The 20,179-nt window shown below is 41.5% G+C and overlaps 1 protein-coding gene across 5 annotated transcripts in view; it reads left to right on the forward strand.

The window, feature by feature from the left end:
* Positions 1 to 9,570: 9,570 nt before the first annotated feature.
* ANKS1B (ankyrin repeat and sterile alpha motif domain containing 1B) overlaps positions 9,571 to 20,179 on the forward strand; it is a 1,402,370-nt gene continuing 1,391,761 nt past the window's right edge. For all 5 annotated transcript variants that reach the window (XM_023559966.2, XM_023559973.2, XM_003405282.4 and 2 more), the window contains exon 1: positions 9,571 to 9,715. In XM_023559966.2, the coding sequence (XP_023415734.2) occupies positions 9,582 to 9,715 (134 nt within the window). In that variant the 5' untranslated portion in view covers positions 9,571 to 9,581. The remainder of the gene's footprint in view (positions 9,716 to 20,179) is intronic.

Genomic DNA, 20,179 nt, shown 5'->3' on the forward strand with positions numbered 1-20,179 from the left:
GAATGAAACATTGCCCGATCCTGCGCCATCCTCACAATCGTTGTTATGCTTGAGCCCACTGTCACAGCCACTGTGTCAATCTATCTTGTTGAGGGTCTTTTTCTTTTTCATGGACCCTCTACTTTACCAAGCTTGATGTCCTTCTCCAGGGACTGGTCCTTCCTGATAACATGTCCAAAGTATGTGAGACGTAGTCTGGCCATTCTTGCTTCTAATAAGCATTCTGGCTGTACTTCTTCCAAGACAGATTTATTTGTTCTTCTGGCAGTCCATGGTTAGTCAACATTCTTCACCAACATCGTAGTTCAAAGGCATCAATTCTGAAACTATTGCCCTGAGACAATCTTTAAACCTTAAACTGAAAACATCCCCTGAAGTCATCTTAAAACTGAACAATAGTTTAGCTTAACTAGTAAAAAAGGTCTGCCTTGAGCATCATGCTCTTTTAAGAACTATGTATATGGGATCAAATTGACAACAGCAACTCAAAAGATTAGATGGGAACCTTAGGGGCAGTGAGTTTATGTTAATGAGGGATGAACAACTCAGAAAAGGACAGTGAGAATGGTTACACAACTTGAAGAAAGTAATCATTGTCACTAAACTGTACATGTAGAAACTGTTGAAATGGTGTATGTTTTGCTATGTATATTCTCAATAACAACTAAATAAATAAAATTTAGGGGAAAAAAGACAGCTTACAATGAAGGGATGAATAAAAGGCTTAGGAGGTGGTTGGCGAAATTCTGTGAGAAACAGTGTACCACTGTTCAAATTTTTGGAGAAGGATTGGATTTCTCATAAAACTGTCTCTTAACTTTAAGCCTATTCTCATATGCTCTGTCTTGTGATGTTCCGCAAATCACATTAGTGCTTTGCCATCTGGTTCTCCGTTAGGATCTACCAATAGGGGGCCCTAGAGGGAGACTGCACTTCTTTCTGCTGCACTCCTTTAACTAGGCAATGGCAATTTGTTCCAGAAGCACTTGAATCCAGTTTGCAGTTTTTCTAATATCCAGAAGCAGCCTTACTGCTTTCCCTCAGAGACAACAGCACCAACCAGCTGTTGCCCATCCTAAGAAATCTAGGTCTCAGCCCCTTGGGACCCCTCAACCAAAGTCAGAGATACCAGCATTATCCTACTGATGGCCTCTCATCATAGGTTGAGTTTCAGTTCAGCAGAGCCCCTCCTCCAAGTTTCAAAGTTTTATTAATTCCAATCTCGTCCCTTTTCCCTCCAGCCCCAGGGATGATAGTAAATTCCTGCATCGGTATCTTTGTGATACCTTATCAGTTGCCATTGCTTTGTCTCTGACTCATGGCAACACCACATATGCCAGAGTAGAACTGTGCTCCATAGGGTTTTCAATGGCTGATTTTTTCAGGAACAGATTGCCAGGCCTTTCTTCTGAGGTACCTCTTGTCTTTAATACCTAATTAACAATCCTTAATAGCAAATTTTTTGCTAAAATAACTGGTGTGGTTTTGTTCGGTCTCCTGAGTGGACTCTGGCTGATACAGCAAACTGTTACCTTTTTGCTACTGTTGTTATTAGGGATCTTTGAACTGAAGCGAAACATGAATAAATCAGAGCCAAAAAGGCAAGGAAATGGAATTTGACACAGCACAAGATAAGAAGGTCCTTGGAGTTTTACCTCAAAGTCAAAGAAATTCTGGAAGCTACCCTAAGATGGGCATTGTTGCCTTTAAAAGGGTTCACTGCTCGAGACTGGAAGTTTTACAAGGAAAGTCAAGAGTATACAGCTTCATGTGAGCTTATAGAATGAGAAAGCCTAAGAATTCCTTTGTGAAGTCACAGCCTAGAATTATTTATGTAGCTTCGACAGGTCTCAAATTTCCCAAGACACTGAAATATTTCCTAGGAGGGGAGAAAAGGACCAGAGTAAATCCTCCTGGATTGGTTCAGGACCCTGATTATGCTTCACTTTGTGAGACAGGAATCCTTGGGGGCTGAACTGCTGCTTTGGTGCCAACTACGGAGCAAGTGTTAGAACCTGTGGCCAATGGCGCATACTGCCAGATGGGAAGACATCTGCATGGAATTCAAAGATAGGGGCAGGAGAGAAGATTTTGAGCCAGGTTGGAACATGTCACTAAAACATTCTAGAGACCTTGGTGATACAGGAGCAATCAAAATTAATGGACAGTATGCAAGGTTTGTCTTTAGGAATTAAGTGGTCTCAGAGCTGCAGATATCTGAATCTGTAGCTGAATTCCTGACTGCTTAGAAAAACTAAGGTGGAAAAGTTGTTGTTTGTGACTCTGTCAGCAGGGTGGAAAGCAAATGCTCTTATGTTTGTTTTAAGATTGGAAACACTTGGAATGCACCTTAAAAATCAGACTCACTTGGCTGAAAGTGCCTCAAGTTAGTGGAAGTTTATAGGGATGCTCAATAACCCACTGTCATGGAGTCAATTCAGATTCATAGTGACCCTACAGGATCGAATAGAACTGCCTCTTAGGGTTTCCAAGGCTGTAAATCTTTATGAAAGCAGACTGTCACATCCTTCTCTGCAAAGTGGCTGGTGGGCTCAAACTGATTACCTTTTGGTTGGCAACTGAGTTCTTAACCACTGTGCCACCAGGGCTCCTATAAGGAAGCTGAACTATAAAAAGTTAGACTTCCCCATATGTCAGAGAGTCCCTGGGTGGTGCAAATGGTTAACATGCTTGGCTGCTAACTGAATAGCTGGAGGTTCATGTCCACCCAGAGGCACCTCAGAAAAAAGGCCAGGGGACCTACTTCTGAAAAATCAGCTATTGAAAACCCTATGGGGCACAGGTCTACTCTGACACACGTGGGGTGGCCACGAGTTGGGGATGACTCAATGGTAACTGGTTTTAAGGACCAGAGTGGACTCAGCAATTCTCAGTGTCAGTGAAACTCATTTAGGAGATGGAAGAGAAAGAGGGGGTATTGACAGGTTTCAGGGAATAAGACTGATTACAGAGTAGCACTGGAGGTACCAGCAAAGACCAGGAGGTAGAGGTAATTCAGTTTCTTAGGTCTCTGGGTTGGATCCCCAGTACGTGAAGTCTGGTGGCTGGGACTCACGGGGTTTTCCTCAGAGCAAACTTAGGGTTTGGGCGAAGACTTTGAAGACAATACCCTTTAATACCTCATAGTGAGGAAATTTTGGTCACTGTTATCTCTTTCATGGCCAGAGGGACATATAGTGCCTTCTTATGTTTTCCGCCTCTTGGGTTTACTGGAAAGCAGCTTTCCCAGTGACAGTACATTCTGCTGGCAGGTGGGGACCTATATACTGTAACTGTTTGGAACTGAAGAAATGGGTGTGTGCCACAAATTACTGTTTTTACAGAGTATTATAATAGGTGTAATCTTGGAGGTATGATTGTGTATAAATTTTTATCTCTTTTTGGCTTTTGTACAGCAATAAGTCTTGTAAGCATATTTCTGGGCTCCTTTTTGCGTTATTGGAAAGCTGTGTTTCTCACCATGATTCCGTGTTCATGTGAATACCACATTTTCAGGTACCATACATTGTATGTACTCGTCAAACGATCTAGAAAGTGAGGGAGAGTCCAGAGGGGTATATGTATCCCACAGAATCTTACCCCGAGTCCAAAGGGACATAAGTGTCCCATATAACTCTACCACCCAGAGTCCAGAGTGACAAGTGTGTCCTGCTCAATCCTATCCCAGAGTCCAAAGGGACATATGTGTCCCATGTCATCCTACCCCCAGAGTCTAGAGGGATGTAGGTACCACACGTAATATGTATCGGAATCCATATTTCATGACAAAATTGCATAAATGCTCCTCAATTCAGCATGTCTTCCAGTAATGAAAATACATGGTATCAACAAAAAAACTGAAAGCACAAAATAACTGCGTCTTGCAAGGGTTATGGGGTGAATTGTGTCTCCCTAAAAGGTATACTGAAAGTCCTAATGCTCAGTACCTATGAATATGACCTTATTTGGAAACACAATCTTTGTAGGCGTCAGTTAACATGAAGTCCTACAGAGTAGGGTGAGCACTAACCCAATATGCTTGGCGTCCAAATCAAAAGGGGAGAAGAGACACAGGAACGAACACGTACAGGGAAGACGGCCATGTGAAGTCAGAGGCAGCAACTGGAAGGATGCTGCGACAAGCCAAGGAACATCTGGGACTACCAGAAGCCTGAAGAGACAAGGAAGGGTCTTCCCCTAGAGCCTTCAGAGAGAGCATGGCCCAGTCAACACACTGACTTCATGCTTCAAGAACTGTGAGAGAATAAATTCCTGTTATTTTAAGCCATCCATTTTTGTTATAGCAGCCCTAGGAACAAATATGTCACAAATAGGATGGTGCCAACCCTAGACTCGCAGGCTCTAATCATATGGGACTGACTCAAAAGCAAAAGATAGCTCGGGACTTTGTGAGGCCAAAATACCTGTTTGCTGTGATCATGGCAAAGCAGTATTCTACAGTAGATACCACCCACAAATACGAAAAAATTCAGTAAACTGGCTATGACAGAGACCCTGAGGGAGGGTACCTCTTGAGATATAAGACAATTAGAGAGGATTTGCTGATGGGGAGGGTTCCTTTCTGCCCAGGCTGGGATGAGGAAGGTGCTCTAGAGCGGACATTCTGATTTTTCCAACTGGTGTCTAAACAATAAGGCCAAGAAGCAAAGAAGCAGTATCTCCCAAAGGGGCTTTAGAATAAGTCACTCCTAAAGCTGCAGGCTTATGGCTCATGTGCCAAATCCCGTCAGCCTGTTTTTATAGTGAGCTAAGAATGGTTTTCAGATTTTTAAATAGCTGGAAAAAAAATCAAGAAAAGAATATTTTGTGACATGTGAAGATCATATGAAATTCAAATTCTGGTATCCATAAATAAAGTTTTATTGGATCGCAGCCACACTCATTCATTTAAATTTTGTCTATGGCTACTTTCCTACTACAACGGCCAGAGTTGGGCACTTGTGATAACGACTGTGTGGCCCACAAAAATGATTTACTATCTGGCCCTTTACAGAAAAGGTCTGCTGACTTCTGCTGCAGGAGAAGGACAGAAATAAGATGATGGATGTAAGCAGGGAGTGGGTTGGGATTACCCCTTTAGGAGAACGGGTAATGGTGCTGTGACGGTAAAGATTGTGCGCCAGCTTGGCTGGGCCATGATTCTTAGAGTTTTGGCAGTCGTATAATGTGGTGATCACTTCCATGTTGTGATTTGATATTACGTAATCATCCCCATGATGGGATCTGCTGTGAGTAGCCAATCAGTTAAAAGGGATTTCCCTTGGGCATGTGGCCTGCATCGAATATAAGTGGACGTTCTGGCAAGGCTTGTGGGCTTTTGCTTGTCCTGGATCCTGTAGCTGGCTCCTGTTCATCTGACCTCCAGTTCTTGGGACTTGAGCTAGCAGCTTACCTGCGGTCTTGCCTGCTGATCTTGGGATTCGTTGGTATTCATAGCCTGTGAGCAAGAACCCTACTCTCTGACTTGGTGATCTTGGGTTTGCTAGCCCCTGTGACTATGTGAATCAGGAGAAGCCTCTATCCCGACCCATGGACTTGGGACCTTCCAGCCTCTACAACCGCGTGACCCATTTCCTTGATATAAATCTCTCTCTGTACCTATTTATGAAAACCCTGGTGGCATAGTGGTTAAGTGCTATGGCTGCTAATCAAGGGGTCAGCAGTTCGAATCCACCAGGTGCTTCTTGGAAACTCAATGGTGCAGTTCTGCTCCATCCTGTACGGTTGGAATCGACTCAATGGCAGTGGGTTGGGTAGGTTATACATATTTATAAGCTTTACTGGTTTTGCTTCTCTAGAGAACCCAGCCTAAGACAGTTGCCTAAAGTGGATATTGTGTTTTTGTGTCTTCTTAGCCATCCCTGTGAAAGACAGGCTGTGTAATAGGTTTAAATTCATTTGTCAGGATTTCAGGGGGCTTCTCTGAGAAAAAATTTTGAGGTGGAGACAGGACATTTTTCAGTGGGCTCTGTGTGGGGTCACGTGTCGGGGCACACAAGCTTTTTTAGAAGGTGGAGTCCCTGGGTTGTGCAAATGGTTAATGTGCTCAGCTGTTAACCTAAAGGTTGAAGGTTTGAGTCTATCCAGAGGCACCTTGGAAGAAAGTCCTGATGATCTACTTCTGAAAAATCAGCCATCGAAAACCCTGTGGAACACAGTTCTACTCTGACATGCATAGGGTCCCCATGAGACGATGTTGACTTGACAGCAACCGGGTTAGGTGGTACATGGTGGGGCGGCTCTGAGAGACGAGGGAGTTAATGAAAGAATGAGTAGGACAGTGATGGAATGAATGTCAGGAGGTGTGATGATCTTGGGGGAACCCTTATTTCTCCTCACCAAGTTTCCCAGGAGGGGAGTAAACTAGTAAACTTCTGCTCCTCTTTCCAAGAGGGAATTGTATTACAGTGAACACTTCTGATTTCTTTCCTACTTGTATCCACTGGGACCACTTTACCAGTGGGTAAAGTTACCTTACTTTCAAAACAAGATATAGGCTCAATGCAGGCTTTCATTCTCTCTCCCATATGTGGAAAATGAGATCTAGAAAGTCTAATTGGTACTCAAGGTTTTCTGGCTCTTTTCAGTATACACAGATGCAAAACATCCTAATGAAATATGCATGTTTTAAAAAAATCTGGATTTTTTTTGACTTCTTCAGATTTTTGGAAGAATGTTTTCACTTTTGATTTGCATGTTAGTTCCCATGCAGAAAAGTCTTTATCCTCTTCAACAAGCAGCTATGATGTAACTAAATACAAAGAATTTGGAGTTGAAAAATTGGCTTTGAGTATCATATACCACTAAAGTGCCTGGAACTGTGGAACTGATGAGTAAATCATTACTAATGTTTTCTCCCATTGGGCGTTGTTCATTCTGATAATGATGACTCAGGAGTCTCCAGATCACTAGCTCATCCATGATTATACGTTGCTTTGGAAAACTGTGGGTGATTTTCAACTCTGACCAACTGAATACTTATAGTGTCTTCTGGGAAAGGTGTGTTTTTCTTAGGTGGCAATATAAGGAAAGGCGAAAGATTCCTTATGCTGTTTTCCAAACAGATTTGATGGCTCCCTGCCTTTTGCATCTTTAACTGGTCTTGCTAGTCCCATTATGTCCAGAAATCACATTATTATCACATCAGCCAAAAAGCAAACCACTGACTGTCAAGATATTTCTGACTCATGGCGACCCCATATGTTTCAGAGTAGAACTGCACTCCATAGTGTTTTCAGTGGCTGTGACCTTTCAGAAGCAGATTGCCAGGCCTTTCTTCTGAGGTGTCTCTGGGTGGATTTGAATCACTAACCTTTCGGTTAATAGCCAAGCATTTAACCCTGTATACCAACCAGTGACTCCACTGTCAAATATAAAGTCACCTTATCATTAAAACCGTTATGAACACAAAAACAAAACAAAAAACAGACAATAGTTCAAAATCTACTTCCTTCAGGACACCTCTCCTGAGTGACTATAATTTATCTAACACTTTGAACCATTCAGTGAAGTCTCAGAGCACTTAATTCTATGAAATTAAAAAAAAAATACGCTTATTTTTTATCCATGAATGTCTTGGTTTTCTCCAGTTATTTACTTAAAATCTCTGCTTCTAGCAGGCAGTCCTGGATTTTAATTTTGGCTCAGTCACTTTTTAACTGCATGAGTTTTTTCATCTGTAAAATGGGTATAAAATGATATCAACCTCATGGGACTGGTTATGATGGTTAATTCAAATAATATATAGGAAGCACTTAGCATAGTGCATAGTGCAGAGTAACTGCTCATTAGATGTCTAAGGTGATTATTGTCTGTCCATCTTACTTTTCCGTGGGGGCAATAAGGTGTATTGGGAGGAACATGGGCTAAGGAGTCAGTCCTGGGCTCCAGTTCCGAGTCTGCCACTTACTGTGGCGTCTTGAGAAATTTAATAAACCTTCTAAGTCACTATTTCCTCATCTCTCAAATGGATATACTGTAAAAATATCCAGTTAACTGGGCTGTAGTAAGGAAAGTGTCTATTATGCCCCTTTCCTCCCAATCGATTATCAACAAGTCAACATTTATGAAGCCTATTCTAAGGCAATGCAAAGCGCAAGGCGTCACACGAAGTTTCAAAAGAAAATAAACGCGAGTTCTCCTCTACGGGGAAGGATAACATCATACAAAATCAAGCCAACCATGCACAATGAATTGCTGATGATACATGCAAATTAAAGTGGGGCTCTCATCCATGCCCATTTATATTTTCCCCGGTGTGGATGTGGAGGAATTTTCAATGAGAGCCCTCTTCCTGGTACTTTTACAAGTCAGCAGATCTCCAAAGCCCGACTGAAATATGGGGCCGATTAAAAGACTCTAGAAAAACCGGAACAGTCCCATACTGGTCAGTGGCCAGTGCCACAGAAGCTAGGATGAAAGAAACCTCTGCTGTCTAACCAAGGGCAAATATTCGGTCCCTCTCCGGGAGGTAAAGCAGAAGGGCGAAATGTCGCTCAAGTTGTCTGGACACGGATGGGAGGGTTGCATAAGGGCCCCTTACCCGCATCACCAGCCTCCTTATCCTCGTCATGGAGGATTCTCCTCAAGCGTCGTGACCGACCAGGGGGCTGGGGCCGGAGCGGGCCTCGGCGAGGAGGAGTCAGGGGGGCCCGGAGAGTCCCAGCCCTCACACGGTTAAACCTCTTCCAAGGAGACTGGAGGAGGGAGGGTCCCCGCCCACGAAAACGAAAATTAACGGCGCGGCGCCCCGCCCCCACCCCTGCCGACTACCCCCCGCTCTCCTCCCCCCGTCCTCTTCCCCCCGCCCCCCGGAGGACGGACCCCCGGCCGCACCTGCCGCGCGCACACGCCCCCCACGCGCCGGTCGCCCAGCGCGCCAGGCCCAGCGCCACCGCAGGCGCACGGGGGCGCCCGTCCTGCCCAGCCCGGCCCCGGCCCCGCGCCGCCGCCCTCGGCACGCGCCCGACGCGGCTTGCCCGCACCGCCCTGCCTCGGCGCGGGCCGCGGCCGCCGGAGCCGTCGCGCTCCTCCCCGCTGCGGGCCGCTTAGCCGCCGAGCCGGACCGGCGCGGAAGCCGAGGCAAGCCCGGGCTGGGAAGCGAGGGCGCGCGGGCCGCTGCCGCGGTCGTTCGCTACGCTTCGGCTCCAGCGAGGACCGTCTCTGCCATCTCCTCCAACCTGCTTGGTCCTCAGCATCCTCCTCCCGCTCCTCCAAAGCATCCCCTGATCCCCACCCCCTCACGCCCCACCCGCCCCACCCGCGGGGACGAGGCCTCGGGAATTCAGGGGAGTGGCTGTGGGAGCGCGTCGCGGCTCCCAGCTCGGCCAGCCCCTCTTCCAAGACATGGTCTGATCCCCATTGTAAAAGCTGCGCCCCGAAGAGGAGAGAGTGGTGTTCCCGGCTTGGGGCTGCAGGGACCTCTTGGTGCTGAAGCTTTTGCATCATTGCTGGGTGGGGTGGGGAGGGCCCTGGATTTTGGGGGTGTGGGGGGGGCGGCGAGGAGGACCCGAGGTGGGGAAAGGACTCGGGGGGCGGGAGGGGGGAGTCGGTGAGAGACTATGGGGAAGGACCAGGAGCTGCTGGAAGCTGCTCGAACTGGAAATGTGGCTCTGGTGGAGAAACTCCTGTCTGGCAGGAAAGGAGGGATCCTGGGCGGCGGATCCGGACCCCTGCCCCTGTCTAACCTGCTAAGGTAAGGACGGAAACCAGCTCAGGGATTGCCTATCTCGTTATGCATTGTGATAGGTACCGTCTCCTCCTCATGGTGTTTGCACCTGGTGGCTGCCAGCGATTCATTCTTAAATTAGGTAGGAAAACAGACTGTGTGTATGGGGAGGAGGCAAGAGTCTCCCAGTCAGGTTGATGCTTTAGATTCTTTGAGTAATTTTAAAATAGCCTTCTATCAATGCGTCAGTAGCTACTTTTTTTCTGAGCTGTGGTGCAGAACTTGTACATGTACTAGTGTTGCTTGAAGAAAATCGGCTTTCCACCTCTTTCCATAAATGCTTATTACATATTTTCAGCATCAAACCCAGCCCTTTTTTTTGGGGGGGTGTCTATTTAAATGGAATTTGCAGGGAAGCTACTGGGTGCACGCAGTTACCCTGCAAAAGCCACAGCCTTTGCTTGCTGCTACCTTCTTTTGCAGAAGGCATTTGCTGTGCCGTGCGTTGTGATCCTACAAATGAAAAAAGTGAACCTTTTGATGAGATGTCATCAGTACGGGTGTGTGTGTAAAACTTGATGAGGCAGGTTGGACAGCCCCAGCAGTACTGTCACCTATCTGGACACAGCTGAGTGAAACTTGGTTATTTTATCTCAGGAAAGAGGATGTCAGGTCAGAATTGGGATAGTGTGTATGGATTATAGTAGAGGCCTTTTAATGTAAAGATGTTGCAGCTGAGATTAATATTGATTGAGGAAACTTTCTAAGGTGACATTTAAAAAATGTCAAGGCCTTTATTCAGCAGGTAGTACCTTAGAGATAGCATGATTGATTAGCATATTTGAGAAACTATTAACTTAAAAGTTGACTTGAGCAAATGAAATCAAATGGGAGGGAGGTGCCTTAAGAGTACAATAGGTAAAATTCAAGGAAACGTCTTTCATTTCTAAAATCATGGCTATTCAGTTTATTCTGGATATTTTTTGAGACATCAGTCATTATTCATACTCTCACCCTGAAGCATCTCTTAAGCGATGCAACTATAGTTGTAAAAATTTTAAAGAGCCCAATTATTATCTTGGTTTTTTTTAAAAGCTATTCAGTGCTACTCTTGACAAGTGCTTAGTATAAACTTTTGGGTGATGACACTGTGATCTTTGCACAAGTTCCCATATGTTGTAGTGGCCAGACAATGCAATTACAGTACTGGCTAATAGGGAAAATGAAAACATTTATATTACAATGAAATAAATTTGGCTGGAAAATAGTTGATGGGATTTAAAAGGTCCCATGTATTTGACAGTGACATTTTATTGTAATGACAGTTCACTTCAGAACAATGAATATTTATGGGGTATTTTTTCAGTAGGTCCTAGAAAGTGATAACTCTTGTGTGCACTCTCTTGTTAAATAATTTTCATTTTCAAACACAAGTAGACAGTGTGTACATATTTCAGATTACAGCTCTGATAATTGCCCTTAGTCATAGGTAATTTATATACAACCAGTTTATCTGGTTACAGTTTTAAATTACAGGTAAAAAATATTTTTGCCAGTAGATCGCGTCAGCAATGAACATAATCATGGCCAGAAACCTAAATGCTCGAAGGGGCTTATAAAAAGAATCAAGTCCTTGGGAAAAATACTAAAGAATTTTTTGAGAACACAAAAAACTTCAGTTAATTCATTAAGATGAAGGGTAATTTAAGAAGACTATCTTCATGACACATCTTAAAGGCAAACTTTCTTAAAATACTCCTTTCCCATTTTTAAAAAAAAAAACTGATGATAAATTCTAGAAATAAGATGTCAACGATTAAGTGATAAATAGACATTAAATGAAACATCAGAATTGTGACCTGATTTTACTTGTTTTGTCAGAGGTAGCGGTGGTAGCATGGCAACGTGAACGCATGTAGAAAACAATGAAACGTAGACATGGCTTCGTTAGAGGAGTTTGAACCAAGTTGTGAAACTAACAAACAAAACCAATAACCTTTCAACTTGCATTTTGTGTATCAAAATGCAAGTCCATATGGAATACAGCAACTAAAACTGTGTCACTGAAGAAAATGAGAGTTGAAATTGCATTCTTAGGGCGATTCTTTTCATAAAATGTGATTTCTTAGAGAACACATTTTATTTAGTTGTCACTTTATTTCGCAAATGATTGTCCTCAGAAATGAATTTTCAAGCTACTAGAAAGTGTGCTTAAATATGAGCCGGTATCGACTCGACAGCACTGGGTTTTCTGGGTAGAAAATGTGCTGCCTCACATCAAATGTAATGACACCTAGGGATTTTTTAATATTTTGGAATGAATTGTGGACTAGGTTTGACACTTTACCCCTATTGTTACTTGTGTAATAATGTCAGACACTTTGCTAAATGCTTGCATGTATCATCTCTTTCAATTCTTACATCCACCTTAGGAGGCCCACCCTCGTTTCACAGATGAAGGCCTAAGAGATACAAAGATTAAAAAGTTGCCCAAGGTCACACAATTAGTAACAGTAGAGATTTGAAATTCTATGATTCAAATTTGCTTTACCATGCCTTATGTCTTATTCATTGAATCTACTTTATTCATAAAAGTTAAGGCACACAGACAATTTAGATAGTCCAGTCCAAACATTTTTCTAGGAATAATAATTTAAAAATCTTTAATTTTTTTTTTGCTAATTAAAAAACATCTCATGACTGCCCTTTAAGGAATCACTAGATGAAGAACTTCCCTGAAGATGCTTCAGTTACATACTGCCTACTAAGTGAGCAGTAGCTATATTATGGGGAATCAGGTATGCTTGTGTGACACTGCAATTTTGAGCAAAAACAAGAATGAACTTGAATAAACATAAAAAACTCCCCGAGCCTCACTTTCCTCTTCTGTAAAGGGGGATAATAGAAGTACCTGTCATATAGGGTTGTAAGGATTAATGAGGTATAATGTCATGAAAGTAAAGCATTTAGCACATACATATTCATAGCTGGTGTTATTATTTCTCATGCATTTCTAAAGCACTTCACTCTTTTTCTTAAATCCTTATTTACTAAAGATCTGCTTTATATTGGACTGGGAGCAAATGTCTGTCAGAAGTTTTCCGTAGAATCTTAGACTCTTCCAATGGGAAGAAGCTTTTAATCCAGCTTTTGACCTAGTGCAGAAATTTCCTCTGCAACATCCCTCAGCAGTTAGTTATTCTAGCCTTGTTTAACCTGCCAATGTCAAGATTCATTCTGTTGTGTTTTTTTTTTTTTTTTTTCTGAAAGCTCTATTTTTAAATTCTCCATTTGTTGGGCTGAAAACTACCTCCCGGTAACTCTCACAAATTGGTCGTTGTTAGGTGCTGTTGAGTTGGTTCTGACTCATAGCGACACTGTGTACAACAGAATAAAACCCTGTCCAGTCCTGCGCCATCCTTGCAATTGTTATGCTTGAGCCCATTGTTGCAGCCACTGTATCAGTCCATCTCACTGAGGGTCTTTCTCTTTTTTGCTGACCCTCTACTCTACCAAGCATGATGTCCTTCTCCAGGGACTGATCCCTCCTGATAACATGTCCAAAGTATGTGAGATGTAATAGTTGGTAGTAGTTGCTATATGAGTCAGTATAAAATAGGTTTAACCCATCTGCCAGAACAGTTCTTCTGGAGCATGCATTTAGCTATACTGTTTCTTATAAACCTTCTTCTTCTTTTTTTTTTTTCAGAGAAGTGCCATCATTTCCTTCTACCTTTTGTCATATGGCAATAGACCGTAGGTGTTAAGGACTTGTGTTTTCATACCTTACATTACCCACTTTTCTGTTCCTACCATACTCATAAATTTTTCAATGACCTTTTAAAATATGGTACCCAGAAATGAACAAAATGCACTAGATGTTGTTTGACTAGTGTAGAATATACTGGGACTTGATTTACCATTGAGTGCAAAAAAGCAGGTAACAAAACAGCATTTATAGTATGATCCTATATTTTGTTTAAAAAAAGAAAACAACAAAACAAATATATGTATATTTATGAAGAGAGAGACATTGACATTCATAACGTATATAAAGAAGTCTGGGATGATGAACACCGGAATGTAAATAGTATTCATATTTGAATGGTAGAACTCTCAATGATCTTTATTTTCTTTTAGCTTATCTGCGTATTCCAGTATTCTACAATGAACATGTTTTATGTAATAAAAATAAAATAGCAGCTATTTAAAGCATAATACAATGAAATTATTACCTCCCTTGTTGTTGCTTTAAGACCTTCATTAGTACAGGCCAAGATTATCTGAGCCATATATGGGTGTGGGCTGGCTTTGAGCATATAGTCAATGAAAACTTCCAGGTATTTTTTTCAATCAACTGTGAAACCATGGTTCCCCTATATAGTGCTTGTAAAAGTGTTGATTGAACTTAAAATTTCCTATTAAATCTCATCTTATTTGTTTTAGCCTGTATTTATAATCTATCTAGATCTTCTTGATTCTTGAGTCTTTCAGTGTGTTAACTTCTCTCCTCTGCATCACCTGTAGATTTAATAAGCATGTTTTCTGTGACTGGAATTCAACACACCATGTTATATCCCTAAAGAAACTCTCTTCGGTTTAGTATAAATTTAAAGGTAGCGCTCTTTATGCATGGTTTTTCTACCAACACTGAAGCCTCTTAATAGAACTATCAGTCAACTACTTCTCTGCATTGTACCTGTGAGAATATTATGCGATATTTTCTCCATCGCCTTCACAAACTCATGCTGTTCTGTTTATAGCATTCCTTGAATCTGTCCCTTTTAGTAGTAAGTCTGTAAATTCCATGGAAAGCATGCTACTTTATTATGACTTGTTTCTGCCAGTGAGCCTTTGATGATGCCTACTACTGATGCACATTCATTCCCTCTGCCCCCCTTACATCCAATTCTTGTGCATCTGGATACTCAAAGGCATTTAAAGCAGCTAAGTGTCTCTTGGACTCCCTGGTGGTGTAGTGGTTAAGAGCTACAGCTGCTAACCAAAAGATTGATGGTTCGAATCTACCAGGCGCTCCTTAGAAACTGTATGGGGCAGTTCTACTCTGTCCTATAGGGTCACTGTGAGTCGGAATCGACTTGATGGCAATGTTTTTTTTTTTTGGTTTTTAAGTGTCTCTAGTGATCACTGTCTATTTGGAGCTTCAGTAATCTCCCCTAACATTATTTGGCTTATCCTTTCCAGTTTGAAAATGGATCTCATTTAGGGAATATGGAGGCAAAACAGAAGTTGGGAAGAATCAGATTCTCAGCATTGTTAGTTTATCATAGAAGATTCTCTTGTGTTTTAAAAACATCCACAGTTTTACTCATGCTCTGTCAAAGCTTAAGGTTACATTAGCTGCCATAGCAATGAACTTACAGCTCCTTTTTTTTCCTTCAAATTTAGCCGAAAGGGACATTAGCATTTTCCATAGATAAGTATATACTACTCTTCTGTGTTTATACCCCTTGCCACCCCCTTTCATCCATTAAAAAACCTGAGCTTTTCAGAGTACCTAAAATTGAGTTGCCTCCCTCTTTTTCTTCCTCCAGATTATATGTGAAGTTTCATGTTATTTAACTTATATTTTTCATGAGACAGCTGTAAAACCTGTTAAAATCTCTGCCTTTAGCATGACTACCTTTATTCTAGATAACAATAATTCCCGTTTAAAATGTATATTACTATTATTTTTTTGAGTCTAGCTTAAGATTTGTATTTTAATAAAGCAATAAAGTGTATTAATGCCTCTGATTTACTTGACTTTCTTAGTGCCTCAAAGAGTCCTGCACTGTGTAAAGTGCGTGTAAAGGTATACACTTTATATACTATTTACACTGTATATAAAGTATACACTGCATGTAAAATTTTTAGCAAATTCTTGTTGAACATGAAGAATCCAGTTCTCAAGACCCCCATGTGAGAAAGAAGATGAATGTGAGAAAGAAGATGAATGAGAAGAGGGGAAAAATAATCTTTAGGTCACCAAAGATATATAAACCAGAGAGCTTACAGGTTCAGGATTTAGTTCATGAAATTTTTGGTGATAGGTACAAGGAGGTAAGTGGCAACTAGGAAGCGTTGTGATTTTCACACCTATTTGGGCAATTGTGGTTATTGGTACCGATATAAGGTACTCAGATTGAGAGAAACTACGTTGGTGAAATGGAATAAATCACAAACGGAACAGTTAAGCTGCATGGAAATGTTACATCTATAAAAATAGTCTAGTTGCAAGTGGGTTATCTATTTTAGATAGTAATGATGTTTGAAGCGGTGATTGCACCATTATGTTCAGGGAGCTGTGTCTGCCAGAGTGAACAGTGCCAGCTGCATGATGGGGAGGAAGGAGAGAGGAGAGGGAGTTTTGGTATTGACCTCTTTCTCTGTTAAGAAGGGTTTTCAGCTCCCTGTTCAAAACTATGAGGCTGAGAACTAGGACAGTCAGTGACTACCACTCAACCTCTCCATCCTTACTTAGGTTCAACAATTCCTGGTGTGGCTAAGTGATCTCTTAGGTTTGATGGGAGGGTGGAGGGTATCTTCACTGACATTAATGTAGACGTGTACAATATTCAGCAGTGTTTCTATGGACTTGGTTTTGCAATTTAACCTCTCAGGTGACAGTAAACACAATTTGATTAGTTCAATTGTATATTGAAATCATCTACTTAATTATGTATATGGGGTAATTTTGGAAACTTCTATCAAATAGCCCATTATAGAACATTCTTCCTAAGTATTTAATTAGAAATGGAAGTAGGCTAAAAGCAAGCCAAAGGGCAGAAAAGACTAATTTTCAACCTACAGAACCTCAAGGATTTTAACACTCAGTGCATTTTAGTGTGCCTTTGATTTCCATTTTGAACATATTGCCTCATGACTTTAATTATTTAAAATATGAATTCTGATTACTCATTGTATATTAGTATGAGAGGATATTTTATATTTGAAAAAGCAGGAATTTGCACACAAGACACATCCATGTTCCAGCTTATTCTCATGTATGTAGTGACACATGGGCTATATAGAGGTACAAGGCCGGTTGAAAATCCAGTGAATTACCTTGTGTAATACAGACCCAGAAATTTTTGGGTTTTTCTTAATACAGACCCAGAGATTCTTCTTATGGTCTAATTTTCTTCTTTTGTATTAGTAGGACAGCAAGTGAATTCTTGTTGTTAGGTGCAGTCAAGTTGGTTTCGACTCATGGTGACCCTATGCACAACAGAATAAAACACTGCTCGGTCCTGCACCATCTTCATAGTTGTTATGCTTGAGCCCATTGTTGCAGCCACTGTGTCAATCCATCTCGTTGAGGGTTTTCCTCTTTTTTGGTTACCCTGTACCTTACCAAGCGTGATGTCCTTCTCAGGGACTGATTGCCCTGCTAACATGTCCAAAATATGTGAGTCGAAGCCCTAGTCATCCTTGCTTCTAAGGAGCATTCTGGCTGTACTTCTTCCAAGACACATCTGTTCGTTCTTTTGGCAGTCCATGGTATATTCAATATTCTTTGCCAACACTATAATTCAAAGGCATCGATTCTTCAGTCTTCCGTATTTATTGTCCAGTTTTCGCATGAAATATGAATTCTACATTTGTGTTGAACGTGGATGAGTTTGAAACTGTGTAATTTTGGGGGTGGATAAAAAAATATGTTTAAAGGATAATTATTTTCCTAGGTTTCTTCTACTAGAATGTCCAAAGAGTGTTTATTTCTAAATCTGCTTCTTATGACTAGTGCTTTTTTTTTAACAGCATGTCTTCATGTGCCCAGCTGTAAAATGGAACTTTGATTCAGTTGTGCTGTAGAGTTATTTGGGTTCTATTGTATTGTTGTTGGGTGCCATTGAGTCAGTTTTGCTTCATAGTGACCCTATAGGACAGAGTAGAGCTGCCCTATAAGGTTTCCTAGGCTATAATCTTTTCGGAAGCAGATTGCCAGATCTTTCTCCCACAGAACTGCTGGGTGGGTTTGAACTACCAACCTTTCGGTTAACAGCTGAATGCTTTTTATTGTGTTTTGAGAATAAAGTGGTTAATTACTTCTGGTTAGCTGAAACAACTAGCCTAGATTTGTTACCATTCTTTGATCAGTACTTTGATTGGATCAAAACTTGATGGGTGCATGTGAACTTAAATAGCCGGCCTCATTTCCTGCTGCCTGCCTGATATTTCTGCCCCCCACACCGTGTCTTCTTTGAATGATTCCTCCCCAAATCTCTTTTTTCTAGAAAGAAAGCCTTTTTTTCCCCCATTCTGATTGCTACAAGTTTACCCTAGCTTTAGTTCTTCTGTCATCTATCCTTTTCCTATGAGAGAGAAAACTATGTGTGTGGGAAATAGAGCTGGAATGGGTTGTGTAGCATGGAGTAGGTTAAGAAGAAGAAATATTGGACCTTTGAAAACTGATGGGTTTACAAAAGTTTGCCTTCATCATCTAGTTTCCTGCCTACCTGAAAGTTAATTTCTCTCCTAATCTCAGGGACTCAGTGCTCTTATATCTTATCTATTTTTACCCCACAACCAAAAACTGCTTGTAGGAGATGACACTTAATTCATACTGAAGGGTGATTGATTGGTAAAGGCTCTTAGGTAGAGGAAATCCTTTAAGTATTTTCTTTTAAAGAGGAAACAAAACTTAAGGCCCAAATAGTAAAGCTATGGAGCTATTGTGGAGAGCTGTCGGACTGAGTTTTGCCAGAATTTGCCAGACGGACTTGGGTAAAGGTTGTCATTTATCCTGCCTTGTTAAAAGTCTGAAAACCCTGGTGGTGTAGTGGTTAAGAGTTACATCTGCTAACCAGAAGGTCGGCAGTTCGAATCCACCAGGCCCTCCTTGGAAACTCAATGGGGTGGTTCTACTCTGTCCTGTAGGATTGCCAGAATTGACTTGATGGCAATGGGTTTAGTTTTTTTGTTAGAAGTTTGGTGTTGTAGAGGGGGAAAGGGATTTGAATGGAGACATGAGAAATGGGATAGCTGAGATGATAGAGCTGGCCATGGAAATGTTTTTACTCACTGTTTCTTGTTTAGTCCCTAGAACTTTTCATTGGATAGTTGTGAATAAATCTGTGTTATGTATCCATCTTAGATATCAGCATATATTATTTGCTTATTTCCAGAAATTATTTTTAGGCTTATTTATTATACAATCACAGATGACAAAAATATGAGCTAGAATTGTATGAGAGCTTTAGTATCTAATGTGGTTTGAGATTGAAATTCTTTTAAATGCATTCTCTTGTTATTTAAAAAAGTTTCATGTTGCCAGTAGATTTCATTGTCTAGATTAGCCCATAATTTATGTTTTCATATACAGAGAAAACATTCGAAGTTCTGACCCTGGGTTCCAATTGGCGCTCTGCCACATTCTTTTAAATTTTCGCTTTTCATCTAAATTACTGTTTAGCCACTTTAGATCTTTGTTTGATACCTGTAGTTCTAATCTGCATTTGAAATGGTTTATGTTTCACACAAATATGCTAAATATAATGTCTTGTATTTTGAATTTAGTAAGGAACCACTCTGTTTACTTACAGAAGGATCCCTGTTTGGTATAGATGTTTTACTGCTACTGTGCAGACTTGGGAGTGAGTGGGCCTGTGTTTGGAAGGAGCAGCAGGAATTTTGCCGGCACGTTCTCTGACACTTACACTCCAGCGGTGCGGGTATCCCAGAACAGAGTTGCTTCTTGTTGGCTTGCTTTGGCAATTGACCAGAGTGGTCAGTTACTCTGAAGGTTGAAAAAACCCTGAAGACATAATCAAAGAATGTGAAGAATGTACTAACTATGGTTAAACTAGTTCTTAAAAGTACCCCCTCCCCATTTCTTTCCTGCTGTGTATTAAGGTGTGCGTAGTCCAAAACTTACTTATCAGCCGTGCAGCCAGCCACCATCTGACCAACCAGCCAATCAAGATTTTAATAGAGAACTGACATCTAAGAACAGTGATAACAAAGAATGATCGAATATTTCATCAACAAGTATTTTTTCCCTGGTGGTGTAGTGGTTAAGGGCTATGACTGCTAACCGAAAGGTTGGCAGTTCAAATCTACCAGCCACTCCTTGGGGCAGTTCTCCTTTTCCTGTAGCATCGCTCTGAGTCAGAATCCACTTGACGGCAACTGGTTTGGTTTTGTTATGTTCTAGGTGCTGAGCCTGTGGGTTCTAAAGTGGAATGAGAGCATCTCTACATACCACCAAAGTACTTGTAGAATAATGGGACAGATATGTAAACAAAGAATTACAATACAGCCTGATATATACTGTAGTGGAAGTACCAAACAATGCTATAGAACCACTAGGAACAAGAAGGAGGTGCCCTGGGAGGTGTAGTCAGGAAACTTAAGAGAGGAGTTGACACTTGAATCCTGTAGGATGAGTAGGCGTTTGCCAGCCTGACAAGCTGGGGGAAGGGCATTTCAGACAGAAGGAACAGTATATTCAATGATGGAGTAGTGTATGAAATTGTAGGACAGAAT

This window comes from Loxodonta africana, chromosome 4 (genome assembly GCF_030014295.1).
Source record: "Loxodonta africana isolate mLoxAfr1 chromosome 4, mLoxAfr1.hap2, whole genome shotgun sequence".
Lineage (NCBI taxonomy): Eukaryota > Metazoa > Chordata > Mammalia > Proboscidea > Elephantidae > Loxodonta > Loxodonta africana.